Here is a 21,412-nt window from a genome sequence, read left to right on the forward strand (position 1 = left end):
TTTTGCTTTGGCCAGGCCAAAATGTTGTTGTTTGCTGCGAGGAAGATGTTCGGTGGCTTCGGCGCTCTGGCGAAGATCTGCGGGTGTCTTCGGCGAGTTTGCCGATTGTGTTTCTTGGGTGTATTTGCTGGGGAGTGCGTTTTCGCTGGCGAAGAGTGTGCCGAGTCGGAGTTGCGGTCGGGGGCCCGAGTCTGAGTCGCTCAACTACTAAAGTTGGACGCCGCATTTGCCAATTGAAACATTCAAATGTGAATATCGTACGGGTGAAGACGTCTTCTGTTCGGACTGGCATCACATTTTGTACTTCAAAGATTTCTTATTGCATCTCGAAACTCTAGTGTGCTTAATAAAATCAATTGTGAATGGTTTCAAGCTTCTTTTGATTAAGTGCTTTTAGCTTGAAACTTTAGTGCTTATATTAAATAAAACATATGAGAGGACTTTGTGTAGAACACAAACGTTTTTAAATTGTAGACGCGAGTCGAACTTTAAATCAGAGTTTCTCGATGAAATCACTTCAAAAATCTTCTGTCACAAATATTTATTTACATTAACGAAAATACTCAGAAATGTCAGAAAATCATTAGATTTTGCTGGAATTTAAGCTTAATTTAAATCTGAAAACTGAGTTTTGTTAATTTGTTTGATTGATCTTGCCATTACCTCACTTTATAAAGTGTAAATAATGTTTTGTTGCTAAAATGTTAAAATTTTGAAGTGATTTTGTTTTCTTATAACTAAATTTAAATTGTGTTATTTGTTCATTGGACCAACAAAACCTTAGTGAGACATATAAAAAAAAAAAACAAAATTCTCCAAAAAAATCATATAAAAAATGCCACATTATAGTTAATCTACAACGAGAGCGAGAAAAACTACGAAAATAGCGGAAAACTCTATAATAATATAGCAAAAACATATTACTTCACTCACGAAACTGAAAGCAAAACCACTTTGTGAGCACAGGAAGAAGTTGCTGCCACAGATTGTTGCCACACACACACATTCAAGCTCATAAATTCGACATTGAGGCTGCCCATGCTGATGCTGCCGTCTAAAGGTAAGTGAATGTTCAGAGGCCTGGAATCTCGTCAGCTGTAACTTCTAAACGCTTCATAAATGGCAAAAGAGCTCAGACACAAATGAGCCTGCCTTTCACAAGTTATTCTCGTTTTGATGGTCTTTAATTAAGCATGTGATTTTATTAATTAACTTTGGGACTGAAGTGATATTGTAGAGTTTTAAGCAGCTTAATACTGAGAAGTAAAGCAGTTCCGCAAGACATTTTAAGAAATCAGCTAGAAAGTTATTAAGGAATTTACTTTTAAATTAAATAAATTTTTTTTTAATTTTTTTATTTATTTCTTCTTAAGCTTACCTAAATCGTACCAAATCTTAAAAAAATAATAATTAAAAATTTAAAAAGAATGTAAGAGAATATTACAAGATATTGCTAAATTGATGAAAAGTTATTATAATTTACTTGATTTTTTTTAAATTCGTGTTTTAATTAGCTTTTGTAGTTGGCCATGAAATGTTTTTAGTTGCCTGCATCATTGAGTTGGCAATTGTCCTTTAATAAATTTGAATGTTATTTATTAATTGCTGTTTTGGAAAATATAAATAAAATGCAAACTCATAAGTTGTTAATGATTGTATAATACTATAAAGTCATTGCAATTATGTGTCAACGACCTCCTCAGCAGAGTCTTCATATTGCCACAATTAACTGGGCGCAATTAACACAATTCTTAATTTTTTAAATTATTCTAAAAAATATGCATGAATTTCGCTGAGGCTTAGGTAAGTGGACTGCCTGATTAATTAATCAAAAATTTGATTTTAACATAGATCCATAGATAGAAAAATAACTTAAGCAGCCTTTGGCTTGCTGCTGGCATACATTTCAATCAGTTTTTTGCGAGGTTTTAATTGTGTATCTGCATAAATTAGCCACAGCTGAGTTTTTGGCATTGTTATTAAAACTGAGATGAAGTAGGTGCAGTTCAAGGATGTTGCAGTTGCACAGAATGCGCTGCCCGGGGGCATTTGGGGCAGCTGCAAACGCTGGCGTTAGATAATTTTTTTGTTTTGTTTTTGTTTTTTGTGTATTGCAATTACGGACGAAGCGACAAGCAGAGACACAGAAAGTAGTTGGTGCAGGAATTAGGAAATGCTGCTTAAATGTCAAGAGTTGCTACAGATTTTTCCAGCCTTGTGGCGCAAATGAACAAAAGAAAAGCGCACAAGTTGCGGCAAACATTGCTTAGCCATAGCCAAGGAAAAGACAAATTTAGGCCAAATGTGTGACTTAACATCTTTCACATCACAAGCCCATACACACACACATATACATAGAGACAGTCGCACACCCGCACCAGACGAAGGTGTTTCAGTTTATGTGGCCGAGGGTTAAAGTTGAGCTGGCAGAAAGAAATAAAACTAGGGGGAACAAAAAGAAAACATCAATCTGGTTGCTTTAAATGTAAGCAAATGCTGTATACAATATAATTTTGTTGCTGTTGTTGTTGAAGTTGCTGTTGCTGTTGCTGTTGCAGATGGCCAGATAAAAGTTCAAAATGCGAATGCTATTGCCTGGCTGGCTTGGTCTGAGTCCGACTTGGTCTGCTTTGCTCATTAACGTTTGCCAGCAAAGAAATGGCAAATAAATTTAAAAGTCATTCAAGCAACAATGCCCAAAAGCAGACCCACGCCCCTGTGCCCCAACCCCCCCTTGCGTCTTCGTTTCACTCTCACTCTCATCCTCGGCCGCAACTACAACTTTGTTGTCTTCTATTTTAGCTGCTGTTGTACTTGTATCCCATTCAAGTGTTGATGCGTTAACTGGCGCTGCGTGCACATCGCTGAAAAGCCAATGAGCCGCATCTGTTGCTGCCAGAGCGTACGATCAAGTAAAAGTAACCTAATGTGTCTTGTTTTTATACCCCTTCCCCCCGTAGACATTCAACCTTACGTTTTTTTAGTGCCCATCTTTAGTGATTAATGAAGTGTGTAAATAATGTACACGTTTTCTGCTTTTGATGCTGCCTCAAGATTTCAACATATTCTAAGCATCAGATTTGCTTTTTTATCTCGGCTACCCCTGACATAATGCATTGTGTTGGTGTTGTTGTTGTTATTATTATTCTTTACGTTTGCTTTGTGTTGAGCACTCAGCTTTATTACAAGTTATGAAAACACAAGGAAATACAAAAGACTTTGACAACGAACTTGCCCAGCCGCAAAAACCAACCTAAACAAAACATCAACGCGTGTTTTTTTCCCCATTTTTCTGCTGTTGTTTGGTTTTGGTCAAATGTCAGCTACGCTTCAAGTGTAATAAATAAATCGTTTGTCAACTGTTTTTTGACTCCAAAACGAAAGACTTAGGCAACGAACTTGAACTTTTGTTTAGCTTGGCTTTTTGCCAGTGTATTTGAATGAACTTTAAGTCGAGTCAGCTGTAACTACCACACATATATAAATTTATATATATATAATGTGTTATTACCACATCAAATTGCAGCTTCCCAGCGTCTATAGCATGCGTAAACTGTTGCATTACATCACGATTTTAAATATGATCATTACAACTAAATGCCAAGTTCTTAAATTACAGCATGCAACATAGCAGAAAAGAGTAAAGACTGCACATTCATCAAGCCACGTGCGTTACGAATTGCGTACCCACAAATGCTGGCCCGACTACGTATACGGGCAGCATGCCGCTTGGCGCATGCGGCTAAATGTCAGAGCAAACTGCTGACCTCCATGCGCTGACAGGCAACAGGCAACAGGCTTTGCGTCATGCCATTTTAGGGCTAACATTGAATGGCATTTGCTTTGGTTTCAAATTTTCAAATCAGCTGCAGACGGTGAAGAAATGGGAGCATCTTTATTTTTTGCAAGAAAATATATATTTATTTTTATATATTATGTCTTTTTTCAATAACTCAATGTCAGTCAATTCTTTATATAGCTTTTTAGTTCAGGCCCGCATATCCAATCGCATTGGATTTCCCATCAAAAATTATGCAATGGTTGAGAAAACAAAAGTAAACATTAATAAAAATTATTGCTATTTTTCAAATTTAATAAACTTAATTATCGGCTTTAATATACCAGTATGCTAGAAATTCATTCTAGCGAACAAGTTTGATACTTTAAAGCTTTAAAGCTAATCAGATTTGTTTTGTTTAAGAATGCAAAATTAGATTTTATAACGCAGAACTTGTTTTTAGAAAGAGAGAGAGAGAGAGAGAGAGAGCGAGAGAGAAAGAGGTAGAAAGGGAGAGAGATGTATACTACGCTTCATCAGGATCTATATTGAGGCAATGACATCATTTGGGTAAAGGACGCTGTACAACCGGTTCTTAGTGGAGTGATTCATTGTTTTGTTGTTTATGCTAATGACATCTTTAGGTGTCGGCACAGTAGGTGGCTACGCATTAGACGACTTAATCTGGTCATAAACCAAGCTCTTATTTAAGTTGCCAATTATTTGATGGCCCGCACGTCTTTTTGTTTCTTTCTATTGTTTCGGCATACTCTAAAACATAATCTGTTACCTAACTTTTAGTTCCGTATAATTTTTCTCAGGCCGACATCAATTGCAAGCTGTCATTGCCATCATTTCCAAAAGTACTTAGCAGGAAGCAGCCAATGATACGTCTATTAGGCGACTACTTAAGTAGGCATCATAGACTTCCACTAGGCGGCTTTCGGCCAATTAGAAACGCCTCACCCTGTGAAAAATCATAAGTCAAAAGTACCTATAATTCCGCATCTTAAAACATATGATATGGACGGGTAGGTCATTCTGATTATGCGCTTCAGGCACAATTTAAAGCGCGAAGGCAACAAAATGACAAGAGCTCTTAACAGTCATAATCGAGGCACTTTGATGTTTTCGACAACTCGCTGGCTTTGTTTTGTCATCGCTCAAAATCAGCAGAAACAAGAAAACAAAAACACGACAGACAAATCAACAGCTTGTAAGACGGCGTGTCTGCCACAGTCAAGTTCGTTGCCTAAGTTATTTGTTTTCATATAGAATATTTGGAAAGGCACACAAACGATAATAAATTATTTATTTTATCATTCATGATTATTAGCAAACTTTTGATGTTATTTACTTTCATTTACATATTGTAAACAAAAAAAAATGCAGAGTTTGAAATTTGTTTCAGATTATTCGCATTGTTTGAAGATGTAGCGCAGCAAATTGGGATTTAATTATTACAATTTCTTTTATCTATTACAATTGTTTAATATTTAGTTATTTCTACTATAAAAGAAATTATTATTTTATGCCATTTCCGCTTGCATTACATTTTCCGCTACTGACCCAGACAGCGATAAACACCAACAACAACAAACAATAAAATCATAACAAAACGAATATCAAAACTGACTTTCGTTTACGTGGGCCACAAAAAACAACACTGAAAACACAAAAAAGATAAACAACACAGACAACAACAGTGTCGGCAACAAGAAACAATTACGCCAAACAATAAGCGACTAATTCGCAGCTTCAGTTGAGTTGTTGGTAGCGTCTGAGCAATGTAGATTGAAGTGTATACGTGCAAGTACATGAGTGTGTCTCTGCATGTGTGAGCAGAAAGTGTATGGAGATAGGTGCGAGTAATCATAAAAAGACCATCACGATGAGGAAAAGTGCGCTGGTGTTGTATAAATTGAAGAAAAGCCGCAACAGCAAAAGAAAATTGTGGACCATTGTTGTTGGCTAATTAATCAGCAGCAGCAGCAACAGTAGCAACAGAGGCAACAACGAACAAGCAGCTGATTATTTAACCAAGTGACATAAATCTGCAGTGGGGCTGACCCACATTTTGTGGGTGGCACATAAATCAGATATCGAGTCAAACATTAAAAAAACAGAAACAAAAAGAAGGAATCGAAATACAATGCAAGAGCTGCCACCGGTTTTTCTGCTCGGATTGTGGCAACGCCCGGCCAGACCAACTGGCGGCAGAACAACGCCAATTATCTATTAATAACAACAACAGTTGTTATCGTTGTTGTTGCTGTTTGACTGCTGCAATTGTTGGCGGCATTGCTGGCGCCGCCTTTGCTTGTCATAAATTGCAGTCACCGCTGTTTTCGCTTGCCGGCAATTGCCTAACAACAATTGCAGTTGTTGCTTTTGTTTGTATTCGATGCTATTTCGGTCTTATTTATGTTTATTTTAGTATTAATATTTCTTGCTTCCACTTGGCGTGGGGCAATCGACATCCATTTTATGCATCCCAGTAGGCGCATGTCTAGGACGATTTTTCGACCTATTCCATCTTCTGATCTTTGACTGGCTTATACTGCTACCTAGCAACAGCCATCTAACATAGCGTCTATACGTTTAATAAGGAAGCTGAATCCAAGCAATTAATGTTCCAGTCGGCATCAAGTTTTCGTATTTTCAACCAATGCCATCTTCTGTTTTTTGGCTCTAGTGTCGATATATCTTTGTTAATATTTTTGTTGACAGCTGTTTATCGAAACTTCCAGAACGGCCTCATTTCAAACCTTATATTATTTTCTATGCATGCTTGTATTTATAATACTTTTTATTTTATAAATAGATTGATATGTTTCGGCACCACTGAAGAGTTGTCTGTCTGATAAGATTTAGAGCCAGTCAAAAGACTTAATATTCCACCCCAAATATCACATGCAACTCAAGTTTTAAAAAACAGGTTCGTTGTCAGAGTCTTTAGTATACAGTTCATTGCTTAAGTCATTCGATTGAATTCTCGTTATTTAAATTATTTTTCTTTAATGTTCACTGTTTTGTTTACGATAAGCTATAATATATATTTTGTAAATGATGTTCGTACTTTTGTTAGCCTTCAAATTTATTATCTTTTTTAAATATATCTTCTTTGAACTCATAAATATTCAGAACTGGAGTTAACGATATGTGCTACTTGAAGTTAAGCGTTAAGTAGTTTACAGGTCATAAATTTATGATATGAATAGCCCGACGCAAGCAGTTGCTTAACAAATAACTAATTTTTTTAACTTTAAGGTATAATTTGAATTAAACAAATACCCCAAAGTAAACAGAAGTAATAAAGATAAGCAAGAGGAAATTTACAACATCATGAGCTGGGGCATTTGTTGGCCATCGGAGCGAGCCCCCAGCAAGAAGCGGGCAATTAGCGCCCTTCGGCGGGAGGTCCATTGGCGCTGCGGGGCATGAAAAATTGGACCACAAAACGGGGAAAAATCAAAGGCACTAAGTGCTAGGTCTTGCTTTACAAATCTCAGCCGAGCTCCAATTATGTGTTATACAGTGGGCGCCGCTGTGGGCGGTCCTGGTTAGGGGGCAAGTGTGAAACATGCAGACAGGCACGCTGGCACGAAGCGTCGAACTGTCTGGCGGGCAGTCAGTTTTTGCGCCGCTTCACAAATTTGCAAATGAGCTGCAGACAAAAAATTACGCTGCGGAAATACACAAGAATTCTTGTGCAAAGAAAAACATACCGAAATCGTATCACGGATAGAACAAGCCTAAAAAAGTCAGCCGCTGGCCAAAAAACTCCAAAAAAACTGTTGCATATGACCTCAAAATCTATTAGCACGTCGAACTCTGGCGGCTATGAAATGCAATCGTAGCCGCCGCCCCCGAAGGGTTTTTTTTTGGTTTTCTTTTGGACTGCAAACATTAATGTCCAAAAACTGTGAAGTTGGCCCAAAGGCAGCAGCAGCAGCAGCAGAAGCTGAAGCAGCAGCCCCAACAGTTACTTCAGTTGAGCATCTGAGCGTCTGTCTGAGCATGTGAATCTGTGGCACGTAGGTCAACGCATCAGCAATCGCAGCGACTACATCGTCTGGCTGAGCACCAACAGCAGTCAAAGCCCGTCCATCTGTCCAGCTGTCTGTCTAGCTGCCTATCTGGCGGCCTTTAGCTACATCTTCAGAGTACAGCAAGAAAAAATTGTTTAAGTTTTGTTATTGCAAAATTTACATGCTTTTTGTTTGACGCATATTCACACCTGACTTTGTTTTTCTTGCGGTGCCTTTTGTCGGCGCATTAGCTGAACTCTTAATTGAAAACTGTGTTCACAACATGTTTTACTTATTCACGTAAGTTAGTTTGATATCTTAAAAGTACTCTTCTTATTACGATCCCTTTTTCATTCGACAAATTGATCATTACTCTTCATTTGTGTATATGGAACTTAAGTGCGGCAATGGCATGCATTAATTTAAACGAAACTCGTCTAAGATCACGCGGTAATTAAACGTTTGTTGCCATAATGTGCTGTGTGCTTGTTGTTGTTGTTGACCTAATCATTCATTCGTTATCTATGCGCTTGATTTACCGTATTTGGCATTTGCCGTTAATAACACAACAACAGCAGCAACAATTTAGCCCGATTCACAGGCCTTACAACATTAGCCGTTAAATTATTCAACTTAATTATAATTATAAATGATGCAAATATTAAATGATTTAACAGCTAAAAGTTCAGATGGCAGCAGACAGTATCACAAAATGCGACACAATTGTCCAGGTGTTCCATCAGCCAAATGATGCCAATAAGAAAAAAGCTTTTAATTGCTTGGCTCGACTCTTCTTCTTGTAGTTGTTGGTAGAAACTTGCAAAATCCTCTCAAAAAGCAATATGAACAAAAGTAGACTGAATGGTCTTTTTTTGACTTTCAAAAAACTTGTTGTTGTTGTCTGGGAAACGTAGCGCAAGTTGAGTTGTTGGCGCGATTTATGCTTTTATAATAACATTTTTCACACAATTAATTTAAAAGCGCACGTAAAAAAGCAGAATCTAAATGTTTAACATTTTAATTTGCATTGTTTTTGGCAGCACACATATTGCGTTAAATGAATTGTAGAAATTAGCATAAACTTGCCTATTTGAAAGTGTTAAAATCAAAGACTTAAGGCACGAACTTGAACTTGTCAAACTGCAATGCAGCTGAAAGTTTTTAGCTGTGATCTATCGATACTATTCCCAACTTATAGACAAGACGTGTAGCCAGCGCCATTAGCCAGCAAAATGACCAGCTGCAACGCGCCGCTCCCACATCGGGTTTGAACATTATCTTTCGCTTATTTATATATTTACTTGGCTTTTTTTCTTTTGGAAATTGCTTTGAAGATGCGGCAATTTTATGCAATGTTCACAACAGGAATTGTCAGCAATGCCCTGACCCGCGCCTTTGGCTGCCGTTTCATAATGCAGTGAATGCAGTAGGTGCACATTTCGCATGCCATTCGATAAAGGTGAAATTTCTGCATGGCATATGCAGACACAATGCACAAAACGAAGCAACAACAAATTGAAATGAAAACAATTTATCTTTAGCTACCCTTCCTTGGAAAGGTATCTTACTATAATGGCTTCAAATGTTAATGTCAACAAGTTGAATCGAACAGAGGCCTTTTTTAGACTAAAGTCGCCATCTCTCTTAGGTATACATAAATATATATATAATTTTCTTGATATTCTGCTCGCTTCCTTAGGGTATAAAATATTCGGCTCGTTCGTCGACATCAACTCCTTTTCTCGTTAGTTGTTGAGCGGGCCGCACACAAAGAGGCTGCAAAAGGTTCGCTTGAATAAAAAACATGCACGAGATAAAAATGCCAAAACAAATAAATCAAAACTCCAAATAACACGTATACGACACGTTGCACACCGAGACGAAGACAAAGCGAACCTAAGCAAAATATTTTCGTTTAGCATGGAGGATGCCTCAGTTTCCATATCAGTTGCTGATGCTAAATGTGTGTGTGTGTGTGTGCGCAGTTTCAACACTTGCCCGACCAACAACAAATGCTTCCTTCATGTCAGCGCAGCAGCCGTAAAGGTTAAGCGGCAACTTGACAAAAAGGTTAAAACGATTTAACAGACATTTGGCGGGCCTGTCTGAAGCGCAGATTGGCCGATACAAGCAGCGAACACCCGCATTGCGTCCTGGACAGCAGCAGCGAGCAGTGTGTATATGTGTGTGTGTTTGTATATGTGCTTGAAGGCGGAACAAATTTTTCTGATTGTCGCGGCTCTTGCCTGGCCAAATGTTAAATCCAAGAGCCGGAGTGTCTTTATTATTATTTTTATGGCTGCTGCAAACACCTGTTGCCATGGCCCCAGTTGACAGTTTTTTGCTGCAGTTGTTGTTGTGGAGTGATAATGATTCAGCAGCAGCCACAGCAGCAGCAACAGTAACAGCAGTAGCCTCATCTCTGCAGTTGCAACTTCCTTATTTGTCATTGTAGTCTTTGGATATTTCGCTTTTTACTTGCTGATCTTTCATTTCTTTTTACTTTCGTAGCGGGCGCTCCCGCCATGTGAATGCCCAGGCATATCCCATTTATCATTTCGAAGATGATTGAATTGAATTTCTTGTTTTCTTCTGTTGTCTGCGCGTTGCGAATTGTGTAAACATTTTGCTGGCAAGTGCAAGTAATGAATTCATGTTATTGAATGACTCTCAAATTGATTTCGGCTAGGATTAGCTATAAAATGAAACTAATAATTAACAAAGCGCAGAAACATTAATACTTATTATGTAAGTGTTTAAAGTTTTATGAATTTATATTTTAATTTCTTAGCTCATTCTTATAGACTGTTAAGCAAGGCTTGCTGTTTAATCATTAAGCGTAACAAATATCTATTACATATCTTAGTTGATACCTATAACTCTCATTCAGTTTGACCAGAAAATATATTTAATTTCATTTGTTTTATTTTATTTTATTTATAAATTACTCAGCATATTCTTAAAACTAACTAAAATTTAAATAGTCGCTTTCAATTTCAACTTTGCTGTTGCCGTTAGCTGAGCCTTGGCAATGACAAAACTCTTGCAGGTAATTGCAAATTGAAAAACGTGGCCAAAACGAATCGCGGCAATCAAATCAAATTAAATATATTAAAGAAGCATGCAACGCTTGAACTTTAAGAGAATATAGTTGTACAGTTATTTATTGATGAATTCAAAACGTTTTATTAAGCTCAACAGCCAGGTGCTTCCATTGGTCTTCTGTGTGTTATGTAATTTGTGTATTTGATGAAATGCAGACAACAACAAACACAACAACAACAACAATTTAAATTTAGTTGTGAGAACAAACAAGAACCCCAAATCCAAGGCAGGCAACTAATTTAAATACAAAGAAGCATCCACCAGACAATGCATAAAAAAAGCTTTCGCAAAGCCGCACCCACAGTCAGTCCGCCTCCGCTCCGATCCGTCCCATATGCGGCTGCATTTAATGTTAAGGTAAAATTTATGTGCACATAAAAAATGTATTTCGATATTTTGTGCTGCTGTTCTTCAATTTGCATTGCTATTGAAACGTCGAGAATATAAAGTCTTGGCTAGATAATAAAAACTGGCTACCGATCGAAATAAACTTAGCTGAGAAATTAAAATTGAAAATTGTTTAATTGAATGCAAAGAGTGTCACTGGGTAAGCCGGTTGCCTGCTAGCGTCTCGCTTTTCCACTCTTGATATTGTTCGCAGTTGTGCAAATGAAAACAATTATTTGAAATTATGCAAAGTACGCAGCGGCAGCAACAGCAGTAACAACAACAACAACAACAGCTGCAAAAATGAGCTGACGGAAGTGACAACGACGCCAAAGTGAATGTCTGCAGAGTTTGACTGACTGACTTAGTAACTGACTAACTGAGTGAATACACGGCGCAGCTGCTGCATTTGCTGTTACCCTGTGTCCAGACCTTAACTAATTTTATTACACATACGCCTGGTAGGACGCCTTTAACCGAGCTAAGGCTAGCCGATTGATGGATTGATGAATTTCGTAACTCAAACATGCGCATGGCTCTTGTCACTGAATATATTTATTACACATACTCCCAGACATCCACTAGTATAGATAAATATCCAGTTAACGCTTTTTGTCTAGCTTTTTCTGATTGACAAATTGACTGTTAAGCCTACAATATGTTTATCCAGCTCTACATGATATCTATGCGACTGTCTATTTTACTAGTCTTTGGCATTTGCCTTATAAGATTTTATCAGTCACAAGCCCTGCGAATCAGTGTGCCTCATCTATATGGGCATATGCATATGCATCTATCTAGCCATCTCACAGAGACACTAGCTATCTATAACTTGTCTATGCTGGCTGCGCAATGGCAATTGTAATTGCATTATGTAATTAATTTGCAATGAATTTTTGTCCATGCAGCGCGTACGCTCGCACAATTATATATTTTGTGTCTTTGTTGATTGTCTTATTTTCATTATCTAATATGCCAGTGCGCCAAGTATGTGATTATGCTTTTCGGCATCCCACGCGCTGTAGCAATAAATATTCATAATTTTGTTAACAAGCCAGCAACAAATTGTAAACTCACTTTTTGTTTATGTTTATTTTTAGGCATTTCAGTGCACAAAATGCGGCGTACACAGATACAATTGTTATGGTGTGGTAAGTTTGTTTAATGATATGAAAATATTAAATTTTACATATACGACTTACTTAGAATTAATTAAAAATATTTTCAATAATAGTTCTGTTTCGTGTTTAGCTCATCCTCATTCGATGTTCGTTTGCTCATCACAGCTTTAAAATGTGAAAGTCAATGCTATGTTATAGATCTCCTTGGGGGCTTGTCAAGGAAATGAATAAAGATATTTATTACATTTCATAGGAATGCACATTTAAAAATTTTTAATTTATTGGGTCTTTCAATTTGTTGTTCAAAACTTTGACGAAAGCGACGCCCACATGTTGCAACAATCCTTGACCTTGTCACCGCAACAGATTCCCACAATCCATTAACACTAACGGCACATTTAAGCCAGGCCAAAAGCGACGCGTGACGCGTGACGCATGCGTAGGCAGCAGATCCACGAAAAAGAGAAACAAACAAACATTAAAAAGGCGGATTGAGTTTAAAAGTGTCTTTGTCTTGAGCCAAGCTGTTGTTTATGTTGTTGTTGCTTTTATTGTCGTGCGACAAAAACGTGTTGACCCAAGCCGAAGACATGGGTTTTCGCTGAGCTGTTAATTAATGTCTATATGTCTTTCCTAGTTGAATGCCTGAGAAAAAGCTGATGGAAATGCCACACATTTAAACACTCATTAGTCTAGCCCAGCTGACCCAGACCCAAATGTCAAAAGACCAAAAGATGTTGCTGCCTTAACTAAGCGTCCAAAATCAACAATTCAACTATTGAACAATGCAAATATTTGTGTAATTGGCAAGTGACCAACACTGCTTGACGCTTGTCCACCTGGCGTATACCCAATGTGAGCTTATTCGCTTCGCTTTTTATTTCTTTTGGGGCGTTTCAATCAACGTGCACAAATTATGGGCAATTGTTTAATTATCTCAGGCAGCAACACCCTCGATAAAGCAAACGTTACCATCTTAGAGTCACTGATTCACGGACAATTGTATAATGACTCACATAATCACAACGATTATGCAGCAATCGAACCTTGAATCTTGCGGTCGAGAGTTTGGCTGTGGTGTCGTCTTCATTTGCAGCCGCCAGTTAAATTGTAGTTCATCCGCAAGCATCTCGCATTTTACATCTTTGCCTCATACATTTAATTGTTTTTATGCTTTAAAAATTTAATTATTGCATTTGTCGGCTTGAGGTCAGTAACTCGCCACACTATCTCAGGCGCAGTCACCATCACAGTCACCATCGCAATCACAATCACAGTCACAGTCAGAGTTTTTGCGTAACTCTGCAATCTATAGGTATATTTGTATATACGAAAAGTCAAGGTTTGGGAAGCTAATTTTATATGATATATAAAATCAAATTTATCAAAATTTCAAGACATATGGTTAATTTATAAATAGCTTAAGTTTGCAATTAGTTATATTCGATGAGCTCCAATGATATGAAATGACAACTGGTCATTAGTTTTGGCTTCAGCAGAAATAATAATAAATTGGCAATTACAAATATTTTGTTCTTTTATATAATTACTAATCGCTTGAGCACAAATCCTTATAAATGATTTCAAAAATATATTTTTTCTTTAATATTATTTTCGCATCTGAAGATTGCTTGAGTCATAAGTGACGAAATTAAGTTGATAAGCTTCATATTAGGAATACTTTTAGTTGCAATTTGAAAAATATTATAATTTATTTAAATTTATTTACCGATGTTTTTCATTACTTTCCGCAGTGCTTCTCCTGCTGGCATACTTGAGCCAAGGCAGTGCTGAAACGAAGGTAATAGCACAGTTCTCTTGAATTTAAGCCTAATCTAATGTATCCATTTTACTTACAGCAATTCCGCACGCCAGCGCGCGTTCTGGCCAAGCAGACGGGCGCTACACAGTTTGAGGAGGAGCGCTACGAGACGCACACAAACTGCAACGAGCACAAGCACCATCTGAAGAAGCGCGCCTCCGACGAGGACGTGGACTATGAGGTCTATCAGGGTGTTGTGGGCAGGCCAGGCATAGATTTTCCTATCTATCCGCGCATACCAAAGACCACATTCAGCTGTCGCTCCTATGGCAATGGCTACTTTGCCGATATGGAAACGGATTGTCAGGCGAGTAAAGCAGGAACTTGGCTTTGAAAACTTTTGATTAATTCGTAATTTGACTTCTTACAGGTTTTTCACATATGCGAGGAAGGCCGCAAGATATCATTCCTTTGCCCCAACGGCACCATCTTCCAGCAAAGCGAGCTTACGTGTGACTGGTGGTTCAAGGTCAACTGTCTGGGCTCCTCCGGTTACTATGCAGAGAGTTCTGAGATTTTGAACAAGCAGCGCGTTCATCGTGTTCGTCCTTCAGTGCCCGTGCAGGGCTTTAATATTGTTGGCGGTGGATTGAATATCAAGCCAAAGGTAGCTCCAGTTGCGAGTCAAGGACGTGCCATCACTCGTGGCGGTAGCAAGTCCGACAGACGCATCGACTCCACGGAGGAGCTGCATGCTTCTCTGGAGAGCGTCGACTTCGATGATGTCTCCGGAGAGAAGCAGCGCAAAGTGCTGCCTAGCATAGACAACAACAGCAACGACCATGAGTCGCAAATCACAGCCGAGAGTTCGTCGTTTGTGAGCGGCACAGGCAAGCGACGCAACAACAACAACAACAACAATAACAACAACAACAACAATAAGAACGGCAACAGCAACAACAATGGAAATTCCAATTCCAGTCCTAATAGCAGTGATGATTCGACCATTTTGAAGCCAACACGAAGCCGCAGCAGCGTCAGTAGCGGTTCCTCTCAGGAGTTTAGGGAGCGCGCACGCAATGGCCAGCGTGGACAACAGCGCTACAAAGATCTCGAAAGCGAGGAGCAGTACAGCAAGGAGAAAAACAAAGAGAAGCTAAAGGACAAACCAGAATTCTTCGAAGCCTACTCAATACGGCCCGTTCAGCAGACGACACCACATTATACGCCCAGCAGCCATTCCACTGTGCGGCGCCTAGAGCCTAGCAAGTCAACGCCCTTCTATACGCCAACTGTGCCCAGCGTACCGAAGTCCAAGTCCACAGAAGGCAAGCTGAACTATATTAAGGGAGGTCATGCCGCTACTACGCCCAATCCGAATCGTTTTGGCAGTGCAGCCATCTCGGGTCTGTTCCTGGAAGCCAAGCCCACAGCTGGCGCCAGCCTGGAACTAGACAGCACCTACAGACCCATCATCATAGGCATGCGTCATCATTACGATGTGGCCAGCTCCGGGGAGTTGAAGCAGACGCCCAAGAAGAACGAAGGTCGTGACTATTTGGCCAGCTCCGGGGAGTTGAAGCAGACGCCCAAGAAGAGCGAAAGTCGTGACTATTTGCCCACAACGCCAGCACCGACGGCTACGAGCAGCGGACCCACCTACTTGCCCAAAGTAGGTGCAGTTGTGCCCAGATCCAATTCAGCTGCAGGCGGTGAGGAGGCTCTGCTTTTTGCTCCTAACCCTGTCAAGGAGGATTCTGTTTATCGCAATGTCCAGGATATGCTCAAGACGGTTAATCTGCTAAAGGATAAATTCGAAGATGTGGAGCTGCATGCACAGCCTGCGAGCAACGGACGCGCTGGCCTGGAAATTCCACCCTCTTCCGGACCAGATGCACTCGTATCGCTGGCCAAGTACTTTGCCCAGGAGCACAATGAATCAAGCAATTCTCTGGTCAAGTCGGAGAAGAGTGGAGTGCACACCAAGCTCTCGGTGAAGGCGCCAGCACCAATATTGCCCACGGCCAAGCCCTCCGACACGACGGCCACACTAACTACCTCAGAGACGCCGCCGAACATCAGCGAGCAAGCAGATGACATCAAACAGAGTCTGCTCAGCGCCAAGACTGTGCAGAAATATAGCAATCTTTTTGGCTTGAAGGCTGTCAAGGGCCGTGGATCACTTGAGGGTCAGGCTGATATAAGCGCGGGCTTACTGTCTAATGAGACACAGTCGCCAGCCAAGTCGGCGGACTATCAGCCATTCCCACAAATTGGCAGCACCGGCTCAACCATTGGAAAACTGGCCGAGCAGCCCGAGTCGCGGAAGATAGCTCAAATCTTCTCGAACGCACTGACCAGCTACCTTGATAATCCCGGAAGCTTCCGTGCGGAGCTGGCAGCACGTGCGCGACCCACAGAGCCGCCAAACTTTAAGCCCGTGACTACAACGGATGCCTCATTATTCAGCGATGGCACGGCCAAGTACTATTTGCCCACCAAACCCTCACCGGATGTGACCACGCCTCAAAATATTGCGCTTGAGATAAACCACAAGTTCGACTCAACTCCTGCGCCGGAATACTCCACGACCACAGAGCTGTACGAGCTGAGCACGAGCAGAGGTCAGGACTCGGAGCTGGAACTATCGGCAGAGCTGTCGCCGCCCAGTCCCGACTCGGGCGAAGGCGACGAGTTCCTGCAGCAGCAGCAGACGCAGTCGTTTGTCAAGTCCCGCAACGATTTGCTGAAGGACGCACGTCCCCAAAAGCTCATCACGACACACAAGCCCACAGAGCACCCATGGGCGCTGAAATCCCAAACAGACTTCCTCGATCCACTGACCATCAACGATGCGCTGATGAAGGAGCAGCGCACTACGACCACTACATCCAGCACCTCAGCTCCGTTCACCTATTCGCCCAGATCACTGGGCAGCAGCGCAGCCACAGTCGCGCCCGTGCACTACGAATGGGATGATATATTCCGTAGCTATGACATACCACGCGATGCGCTGCCGTCTAGCAGCGGGCTGCAGCGCATTGCCAACAAACTGTTTGGCGGCCTCAACGAACAGGAGGCGCTTCATTTGCGCAACGTGATGGCCAAGGCAGAGCATGATCGCCAGGTGCTGAGCCTGCTGCTGCTGCTCATCCAAACCTGCGACGATCACAATGGCAAGGCATTGGAACGCTCTCGCAAGCATCTGCTTAATGCACTCATCGACATCGACAGCAAGATACCCAGCAAAAATGCATCCAGGCAGCAGCAGCAACAGCTGGCAACGACTACGTCGCGTGTGCCCGTGACCACATTCCGACGCACTGGCAATGCGGATTACTATACAAGCACCACGGCCGGCTATACGACCAGCACGGAACTGCCGCCGTTGTCCACCAGCACCACAGCGCCGGGCAGCTACGAGGAGACCACCAAATTCGAAATACGCGTCGAGGATGTGGACGATGTTGAGTTGACGGCAACGACATCGACGCCAACGCCGGCGCACCCAGAGATCCATTCGGATCGTCGGGCGCTCGAGCTGCTCAAGTCATTATATTCGCTGGCATCAAAGTTTAGCAGCAGGCGATAGGGTTGCCAACGGTTGCCGATTCCTAATGGCAGTGTTGCCAACTGTGCGCGTAAATGCTTAACTTTTAGTCAACTCTCTATTGCCCCCGGCTCACCGCGAACCCATCTACTTGCCTTGCAGCCGAGTATCTTAGTTAAAACTTTGCGAAATTATATTTTTCGACAGCTCTTCTCCTTGTTAATGCATTTTTCGCAACTAGTTTGTAAATATGTAAAAGCTGAAAAAACGAACAAATACTCGATTATCATATAATACTCGGAGGATCTACAGTACGCACTGCATCGAGTTGTATTTAAATAGTATCTTTTTAGTTGTAATTACAAACTACGAGTATTTTTCAATTAACGAATCAATTAATTAACTATGAACAATCTATATGCCCATATATATAAATATGTTGTCTTTATGTTGTGCTCTTTTTTGTAAATATTTATTTAACGTTAATAAAGTACATATAAAAATAAATAAAAAAAATAAATAAAGTCTTTGCAATTATTTGAGAAGCTGAGTGATCATAACAAGTGTGCTGGAAATATCTAGGAAACATCTAGGTAACATGTGGCTTACCTACATAAAGGAGTTCAAATAAGGATCATTTGTTCTTTACCTCTGATTTGTTTACGATAGATTTAACTACTTTGGACGCAGCTTTTATTTATCGTGAAATAATAATAATAGAAGTTCAAGCGAAAAAACAGAAGATGTTTGATAGACATCATAATATATCCACATTGAAGGTCTAATCTATATAGGTCCACTCTAATGTTTACGCATTATTGAACCTCATAAAAAGATTAGTCCGCAAAGCATACTAAATCAAGCAGCAGCAATAAATCAATAATCATTGGTTGCACATCAAATAACTCAACTTGGATAATCGCAATGCTTCACACAAATTCATGTCTGCAGCTCGAACTGAACGGCTGCTGCTGCTGGCCAAGCGGGAAAGGTCAAATAGAACAAAAACCCATAAAGCGCTCATGTAATCAGGCAAAAATTTAAATATTTTTGTCATTTTGAATTTTCAGACAGAAAAAGAAAAAACTGATTCGAATGTTATTGTCAATGGCTCAAGGGCGCAATGGATTCAGATTTCAATTGGATTGCACTTGAAATGCAATACATATTCAATTTAATTACGTATACGTAACGTAGAGAATTGTTACGTATACGTACGAGCTTGCAGGCATATCTGATAGCTAAGCAACAATGGTTAATTCAGTGTCATAAATCTGCTAAAGCGCAGGCACGAAACCGAACTGACGAACTGTCAAGCAGACGAACTGTCGATCCACATAAACATAAATTTCACAAAGATGCAGCCCGGCTTAGAATATTCATCTATAAATGCCTGCTGCTCTACGGCTGTGGCTTGCAGTTTGTTCTGACGAGTGGAGTCGCTTGCAGGCAAGAGCCTTAAGGATTCGACATACAATCAGCTTGAAACTTGGAACTTATTCTCGTCATGCTGGTAGAACGTTACGCCGCCGTCTTGGCAGGTAAGTTAACCAAACACAACTGCGGCTCAGGGTCGGCTTGGCATGGGGCATGGGCAGCTGGCAGCTGGCAGCTGGCAGCGCGTAACTCAACAGTGACCGACCCGCCTCATCATTATTAGCACTTCCTTTGGAACTACAGTAGCTGTTGCCGTTGCTATTTCTGTTGTTGTGGGGCGTCTGTCTGTCTAACTTTTTGCTGCCTTGCATATTTACGATTCATGCGTCTTGTTTTTGGCCATAAGCGAACAGCTATCGCAATGCTTGGTAGCCAATTGATGAGGCAGTGCGTTCTGCCACAGTAGAGCGAAGAATACCAATAGTTTATAAAAATAAGCCTCAAGTTTATTCGCTTTACTTGGTCAAGTCAATTCACACATATATTAAATAATCTTTCTATGATATAAATCAGAAACTCAATTAATTCTCCGATTTTCACATGGAAATGCGCAACTTTGCCCCACTGTGACAGACACCTGAGTAGGAAACTGATAAATAAAGATCGCAGAAGATGTAGAACCGTCCGCATTTGATATCAGTACCAAGCATCGCATCGCATCGCATCTGGCAACGTACTTGGCCCTAAATCGGACATAGACTGTTCGATGTCGAAGCTGCGCCTCAGTTCATTTCCATTTGTTGCGTCGATTGGTTCGAAGCTCGGAGCGAATAGTCAAATCTCTGCCAGACTAAACGCAATTAGAAAGCTTTAATGATTTTGCATTCACTTCTTTCAGTGTTCCTGCTGCTTTGGAGCGGAAGTGGAGCACAATTGCAGGTACAGGTAGGTCGATCTTTGCAACGTGGCTGAATCCTTTTTAAAAAATGTTTTTCCTTATCAGGCACAGAGCGGCTATAACTATGTGCGACCCGAGCTGGCCACCACAGCGGGTGGCGGAGCTGTTGTGGGTCGATTACAGCCTGGCGCCTATCCCACGGGTGCTACGCTTCCCTTGACGCCTGCACCGGCCACCGCTTATGGCGCCGGACTGTTTCCATCTCCAGCTGTGGGCTATACATCTAGTGGACCGGCAACGACTGCATTTGGAGCACCTGCAGCCGCTGGGGGGAGCACCGTCAATCTGCCAAGACGTCCCACTGGCTCTGGCTTACAGAGTGTATCTGCTGCAGCGCGCGGTGGCCCGTATGGCCCACAGACGCAGTACAGCAACACAGCGGTTGGCTCCTCAGGCCAACGTACGTCCCCTAGAGAAGATTACTCCGATGGTGCCGATGGCGACTACTCGGCCATACCTGGTGTGCCAGGCGTCGATTATCCTGTGTATGCCCAAGTGCCGCGCACTAACTTCGACTGCGCCCAACAGCCACTGCCGGGCTACTATGCGGACATCGAAGCTCAATGCCAGGTCTTTCATATCTGCGCACTCAATCGCACTTACTCCTTCCTGTGTCCCAACGGTACAGTGTTTAGCCAAGAGACACTAGTCTGTGTGTGGTGGAATCAATACGACTGCGTCTCGGCTCCCAGCCTGTATGCTAACAATGCCTACATCTATGACTATAGTGGTACCAGCTCCAGTTCTAGCAATGTCAATCTGAATGCCAATGTGTATCGATCTGGCGCGCAGCCTGTGAATACACCCTACGGTGCAGTTGCTCCATCGTCCGCCCCAGGCGTTGGACTCCGTGCTACCAGTGCATCACAGGTCGCAGGATACAATGCACAACGTGGTGCCTACGCCGCACCCTCACCCTCGCCGACCCAGTCACAGTCTCTGTATGGCGCTGGAGCCATTATACGCCCGGGTGGTGTCTCTGGCACAGTGCCTGGTACGGGTGCCAATCGCTTAGCGCCAGCCACAGCTGCGGCAGGATTGGCAGCCACTGCTGCGGGCTTGTTGCCCGACAATGCTGTGGGCAGCTTTGCTCAGCCTGTTGTGGCAGTTGGTAACCGCGAGTATTTGCCGCCGGCCAGCGTTGGCCAACGCCAGCAACGGACTCAAGTATAAGCTTACACGAATTTTAGCATCTGTACCCGGTTAAATGACAATAGACCCGATTGACCCTAGGCTTAGTTTAATTAGCAATAACATACATACACACATACACATAGGAGCTCCTCACACAACTTTTGTATTTAAATCTAAACTCATATGTATTCCGATTTTTACTCTATAAA

At 41.4% G+C, this 21,412-nt stretch overlaps 2 protein-coding genes across 2 annotated transcripts; both read left to right on the top strand.

Annotated features, from left to right (window-relative positions):
• Nucleotides 1-784: 784 nt before the first annotated feature.
• Nucleotides 785-17,776, top strand: LOC111603413 (probable serine/threonine-protein kinase nek3). The gene is made up of 6 exons (XM_030225873.1): nt 785-1,060; nt 12,402-12,452; nt 14,177-14,223; nt 14,282-14,551; nt 14,615-15,710; nt 15,771-17,776. The coding sequence occupies exons 1-6, from the start codon at nt 1,039-1,041 to the stop codon at nt 17,774-17,776; spliced, it is 3,492 nt and encodes a 1,163-aa protein (XP_030081733.1). The 5' UTR covers nt 785-1,038.
• Nucleotides 17,777-19,704: 1,928 nt separating this feature from the next.
• Nucleotides 19,705-21,331, top strand: LOC111603389. Its single transcript, XM_023320952.2, has 2 exons — nt 19,705-20,056; nt 20,115-21,331. The coding sequence occupies exons 1-2, from the start codon at nt 19,985-19,987 to the stop codon at nt 21,240-21,242; spliced, it is 1,200 nt and encodes a 399-aa protein (XP_023176720.2). The 5' UTR covers nt 19,705-19,984; the 3' UTR covers nt 21,243-21,331.
• The last annotated feature ends 81 nt before the right edge of the window (nt 21,332-21,412 follow it).

This window comes from Drosophila hydei, unplaced genomic scaffold, assembly GCF_003285905.1.
Source record: "Drosophila hydei strain 15085-1641.00,03,60 unplaced genomic scaffold, DhydRS2 tig00008147-arrow-arrow-pilon, whole genome shotgun sequence".
Lineage (NCBI taxonomy): Eukaryota > Metazoa > Arthropoda > Insecta > Diptera > Drosophilidae > Drosophila > Drosophila hydei.

Excerpts from the sequence above, each read along its gene's own strand:
- LOC111603413 (XM_030225873.1), top strand. The coding sequence starts at position 1,039 with ATGCTGATGCTGCCGTCTAAAG. Across the intron at positions 12,453-14,176 it reads GATACAATTGTTATGGTGTG|TGCTTCTCCTGCTGGCATAC; the intron begins GTAAGTTTGTTT and ends TACTTTCCGCAG. Across the intron at positions 14,224-14,281 it reads AAGGCAGTGCTGAAACGAAG|CAATTCCGCACGCCAGCGCG; the intron begins GTAATAGCACAG and ends TTTTACTTACAG.
- LOC111603389 (XM_023320952.2), top strand. The coding sequence starts at position 19,985 with ATGATTTTGCATTCACTTCTTTCAGTGTTCCTGCTGCTTTGGAGCGGA. Across the intron at positions 20,057-20,114 it reads GAGCACAATTGCAGGTACAG|GCACAGAGCGGCTATAACTA; the intron begins GTAGGTCGATCT and ends TTTCCTTATCAG.